The 5,875-nt window shown below is 41.4% G+C and overlaps 1 protein-coding gene across 1 annotated transcript; it reads right to left on the bottom strand.

Moving 5' to 3' along the window:
- Positions 1-2,047: 2,047 nt before the first annotated feature.
- LOC104421121 (hypothetical protein) lies at positions 2,048-5,452 on the bottom strand. The gene is made up of 2 exons (XM_010032965.3): positions 4,836-5,452; positions 2,048-2,566 (listed from the first exon to the last, which is right to left on the bottom strand). Exons 1-2 carry the CDS (start codon positions 5,198-5,200, stop codon positions 2,323-2,325), a joined length of 609 nt encoding a protein of 202 aa, XP_010031267.1. The 5' UTR covers positions 5,201-5,452; the 3' UTR covers positions 2,048-2,322.
- Between the last annotated feature and the right edge of the window lie 423 nt (positions 5,453-5,875).

The following is a 5,875-nucleotide window of genomic DNA, read 5'->3' as shown; positions in this document are numbered from 1 at the left end:
ATTTATGGGTCACATTTGCGCATTAAACTAAAGTTTAGGATCATTTGTGTCATTATCTCTATAATAAAATGTAACTTTTTTGCATTGTCATTCTGTTTTATTATCACTCCACAATCCAATTTTGCCCAATCTATAAAGTTACAAAATGAATTAACTTAAGTGGTATAGCGGAATTTGGACTTGAGAACCGCCCTGGGGTGGGAGATTTCGTACTTGCCTTCCCCAGCCTCTCAGTCGGTAAAACATCGACAGAGAATTTGGGGGGCTTATGGTGGTGAATGTAAACACCATGTCTAGAGCAATCCAGGCTACGACTAGGCTGGCATGGGATAACCAATCCCTGTCCCTCGCCTATCGTGAATAAGTGAGGGTGAAATACCCTCTGTTGGCTGAACATGCCTTACGGCACTGTTCCATAACCAACAGGTTCGGTCAGTACCCTCGGTTTACGGACCTGACCAGGTCCTTAAACTGCTCCCCTAGTAATGACGAGGTATCCTTGGGAAGACTTTCCTTGGTGTGGTACCAGCTGAACAAGGCAGGGTTGCCCTATCCTTACAGGGGCCCCCGACCATAAAAAATTAAGGAGGGTAAAGGCAGCTCCCACGCCTAAAAAAATATAGTGGCTGGGATAATATCTCATAAAACTTGGACCTGAGCAAGTCCTTAAATTACTCATGGAGGTAAAGGCGGGAGAACCGCCCTGGGGTGGGTGACCCCGTACTTGAATCCCATCCTCTCGGCCGGATGGTTAGATATAGGCCGAGAATTTGGGGGTCCATAGATAGTGAAGGTGGGTAACCAATTCTAGAAACACTGCGTTTGTGGAAACACAGGCTATGACTGGGCTAGCATGGGGTAACCAATCCCTGTCCCTTGCCCGGCATGATATGGAGTGGGTGAAAATCCCACAGCTGATAAGCCATGCCTAACGGCACAATTCTATAACCAATTGGGCTAATTAGTTCTCCCGGTTATAGAACTGTGCCGTATGATGAGATGCGTCGTGTTTATTTAAACAGTACCTACATAAATAATTGAATCGTATGTGTCCTTCGAAAGTATGATTCCAAGTCATCTCATGACCAGAAAGGTTGCCTCTGCATGTAACTAGACTCAGCTGTAACCTTGTACTGCACCGGTTCTCATTTCAATAGGGTGCAATATCGATCATGCGGGACGACTCCGCAAATCCAAAATTTATGGACATGCTTCGAAAGATACTGGCGGGAAAGCAAAATCTACCAGCATATTTCAAAAAATTACCGTCACCTATATTTATAACAGGTCACAAATTTGCAGAACATTCGATGAAGCATTCGCCAAGGGAAGTAGAGAGCATAAAGGCTCAACGTTATGGCCACACCACAGGCATGTCAGGATGACAAACAGGCCTTGATGTAGTAAATGCATGCACAATAACGAGATGTACAGAAGGAACAAAATGTCCTAACTCCAGGACAATCGGCGGGACTGCAATCAAATATACTCTCGAGCAGTGACCTGAACACGCAACAAGATATCGCGGCTTCTTGTATGTAATGACTCAAGATCGTATTGCCACTGGTGCTGTGATGAGGAAGAGCATTTGATCGAATGGCACCCAAATGCAACTTTAAAATGCAGTGATGAATAAGCAAACATCATTGACCTAAGGATGAAGATGTTTAACGATGTTAAGGATGGACTTGCTGTTGCATTCATTTGTAAGTATGCATCAAATATTAACTCCAAACATGTCGGCATTTTCCCACGACAGTAACTGTGCTCATGTAGGAAATGGAGCAGAAGACCGACATCATTCTGAACGTTGGCCATCTATATGGTACTTGCTGCAGTCTAAAGCAATAAGCATGGGAAGCAGTAAACTGAAATTTCAAAACTGTCTATCAGTCACAGAAAAGAGTGGGAAAATTCTCTCGTCAGGCCAAACACCTTCCCATTTCTATTTGAGTAACGACGATATACTAAGTTTTTCTGTTATGGAGTTCCTAAAGAAGCAGAACTTCTGCGAGCAGAGAGAAAACTAAAATCAGAGAAACATCAGGATATAAAACAGGTGCAAATCACATAGAACTACCAAAAATATATCATGTTTCGTTCACACAGATCAAAGCATCGACAATAGAACTTGCTTTACATGACAGTCGGTTGAACATGAGACATAAGTGGGTATATATTATCACGGTAAATGAAGCTCGCTCCGGATGATATAGCACATTTGACAAGACGTACTAAGAATGTAGCTGAATGAATGCTTCAAGTGGTGGCATGTGTACCTTCATCTTCGGCAACACACAGAATCATGTCATTTGTCCCTAATTAAGAGGGTATGTTGAAGTGGAATAGCCAAGAGATAACAAAAGCAAAGACCATGCAAGCAAGGAGAAAGTTCAGAAAGCGGTGGCCCTGCCAGAAGTTCCTTGTCTCTGTGGGTTGCACAGGCGGCGGAGCAGTCACTGCTGGGGTGGTGGCTGCATCACTTGCCTCGTTCCACTGCTCCATCAACTCAGCCTCATTAGCACCAGTCACGTTACGTGCAGTCGATCCACAGATCTCACAAACTCTGAGATTTGAATAGCGATTGGTCAAACCAGGAGAAAAATAGCTGGAATAATTCTGAAGGAAGCATAACCAGCAGTTCTTATAGCACAATAGCGGCATTGATACAAAACAGTAAGAAAGCTGAGACTCAAAGTAGTGATGAAGGGATTCATGGATTCTTCTAGTAGGGGCAATGCCCTTATCTTAATGATGAATGTTGTACTTGAATGCTGCTCAAAAACCTTTTTCTCAACCTACAACAATTTGCAGAGCACACACATGGCTATAAATTGTCTAGAAGATGAGGATGTTAATGTTGGACTAGTCCTCATTCACTCACTAGCAAAATGCCTATCAAAAATGTATTTTAGACGAGCTTGGCACCTTCCTGGGAATATGAACATATGGCTGGCCATATATCTTGAGGTTGGAGTGAAGAACCTGCTTTACTTGAGTCAATAGTTAAACATGTCAACTGGAGAGCTTCGCACTTTTAGTGCCAGATTATTGATGAAATTTTTACTCAAATTCTCCAATTTCAGCATGGCAAACAAAATGATGCAGATGCATTTGTTGATGCCTAGACCCTCTCCTAACTAGGTCTTTGATACTTTTTTTCTTGAGCAGAGACTTTCACTGAAGAGAACTTTTTCTTCATAAAGCATTCTTTGTTCTTTGTTTTAAGCAGGGAAAAGGTTAATGCACGATTCTCGTTTTGGCTGCTACCACACACATCAATCTTCCAAGAAAAGCCCAATAATAGCAATTATTGTGAGTTCCGTCAAAAGAAGACTGCAAAAGAGGTCCTCTGGAGAAGCAAAAGATTTGAGATTTAGCAAACATACAAATTACTTCTCTTAAAGAAGTTCCTTAAGTCAGAAGGCGAAACCCTCTGGTTAAAAAAGAGAACTAATTACAGTTATTTGCAACTCAAAATTGGATCGCACCACAAAAATTCTTAAGAGAAATTGAAAGATTTTTCGACTAGATGACCATCATTCTAGCTTAAGGATGATATTTTGAAAGTAAGTCAGCATAGATAAAGGTATAATAGCTGGTGTAAGTACAGATTTTACTGCATTAGTTCAATGAACCAAGTTTGATGAAGTTAACAAGTGAGAACTCAACACGCTTGAGTTTGTTGAAACAAACAAAATGTGGAAATAAGCTCTACATTGCATCTCACTAAAACGAGGTGTTATAAATTTCTGGCTCAAAGAGGAAGAGAAAGAAGTCGGCCTTTATAGTGCTAAAGGAATGAAATACATTAGTGCAGGCATCACTAATTCAAACAATTTAGCAGGTTCTCCATCAATACTTATCTCTAATTACAGGTCATCTAAGAATGACAAAAACTTAATTGTTCATACCTGACTGAGCATGACCAAAGGTCTATTACAAGACCCAGGTACTTCAAAGTCAATTTGATAAAAAATTGAGTATGGTCACAAACACTTCTGGCACTTCCAGTTATAACTTACTCGAGACTTGAGAAGAAAGATTTGCTCTTTAAAATAGGATTCCTTTGAATCAGTTATCCTACCAGGGAAGGTTCCTTTAGAACTTGATTTATGCAGAGTTTCAACAACACATCACAGTTTTTATCTGAACCTTGGTGGTGGTCTAGCTAAAACTATGCTGGAAGAATACGGTTACTCTGCCACGATTCAAGGATTATAAGATGATCGTCTGATGTATTTTGCCAGGGAACTTTGAGAAATTGTTCAAATAAATATCAGTTAACAATGACGTATTAAAGAAAAACCTTCATAGGAAGCTTAAAACTGCACCAAATGAGTAATCAAGAAATCCATTAAATTGGGGTGGCAAAGCAAAGAACATACTCTTATATGAGCTTGCATGTTGCAGAAAATGTACAAAACATGCTTTCATTTTGTCCGATTCAACATTCTTGTTTTGGCATCATCTTTTCATTCACATTCATGTTCTTACATTCTAACATAAGGTCGGTCAGTCCCCAGCATGGTATCAAGTATTACCACGCTTTTGTGATGAAGGGAAGCCTAAATATAGAAGGTCATTGCACCTAGAGGTCATAACCAGAAAGAGAACCTCCTTGCAACACAACCCCATTATCCAGAATTAAACAAATGCATAAACCATCTCCTGCGTTACCAGCAGCCAACACATGACTCAGACTCACATTGAAGACTCTAAAACAGGCATAATTAATCATAATTCAGAAATAAAGGCTTCCACTTCAAGAACATAAACGAGGGAAACTACCCGAAAAAAGAGGAGAAAAATCAAGTCTCTTTTAATGCACTTACTTGTTACCCTTTATCTTGAACCAAGCCTCAGCACAGAGCTTATGGGCAGCAGCCAAGTCATCCTTGCAAGAACAGCCCAACTCAATGGCCACCCCAGATTCTTGATTTGTGGCATCCAAGCTCAGATGGCAAATCCTGCAATCTCTCTCCACGTTTGCCAAATGCGCCTTGATCTCGGGACCCCCATCCTCAAGATCCACCCCCACAGAGCACTCTGATGCAGAGGACGACCTGTCTTTCTCAGATGCAGCACCGACACCTTCAATCTCAGAGCCAGACTCATTGGAGCAGCAAGCTCTCTGCTCCTCATCTGAAATGTGACACTCTTGGACCTCAACAACGTGGCACTTCGGCAAATTTGACATTGTCAAGGGCCAGATAGAGATTCTTCATGTATATGGGTAGGTGAGGCGGAGATCATCAATGACAATGCCCAAAGGTCGAAGAAGAAAAAATGGGTCTTGTATATGTTCTTTTCAAGATTTGAGCAAAATGGGTTTTGTAGGTGAGTAGCTGCCGGGTGATCTCCTCTTTCCTCTCTCCCTACATGGGGACGAGAGAGCAAGATGAAGAGTGATTATGACGTGAAACAATACAGTAATCCAAGGAAGAAGAGAACAGGGAGCATCAAAAAAGGCCATTTTTTTTTGGTTTTAATGTACTTTTCCTCTCCCTCTCTCTCTCTCTCTTCAGAATTTTACCGCGAGAGGGGAAACATGGCAGAGCTAAATCATATTGAGTAGGGAGAGGAGAAAGAAACAGTATAAAGCAGGTGAAGATTTTGATTGAAATGACCTCCAAAGACCTGTCCTTTTGGCGGAATACTGCTTAATTATATTCAGTCCAAAGCAGATTTTTGTTTGTCCCCGTCACTGCTCCTGCTTTAAGGTTTGGTATCACAGTACTTTGTTGCTTCAGTGATCCGACAGGCGCCTAGGAGGGTCTTTCCTCTTCGTTCTCTTTTCTTTTCACTCTCTATTCCTAAAAGTCAAAACTATCCTCGAGCTCTGACTCGTGCGAGGGTACTAACTGCGACAGGA

The sequence above is a fragment of the Eucalyptus grandis genome, chromosome 1 (genome assembly GCF_016545825.1).
Source record: "Eucalyptus grandis isolate ANBG69807.140 chromosome 1, ASM1654582v1, whole genome shotgun sequence".
Classification (NCBI taxonomy): Eukaryota; Viridiplantae; Streptophyta; class Magnoliopsida; order Myrtales; family Myrtaceae; genus Eucalyptus; species Eucalyptus grandis.
The sequence above is the reverse complement of the archived record's forward strand: the minus strand, read 5'-3'. Positions and strand labels throughout refer to the sequence as shown.

Bases quoted from the DNA above. Each gene is read 5' to 3' on its own strand.
- LOC104421121 (XM_010032965.3), bottom strand. From the start codon at position 5,200: ATGTCAAATTTGCCGAAGTGCCACGTTGTTGAGGTCCAAGAGTGTCAC. The intron at 2,567-4,835 runs GTAAGTGCATTA...TTCAAATCTCAG, and splicing joins TTCAAGATAAAGGGTAACAA to AGTTTGTGAGATCTGTGGAT.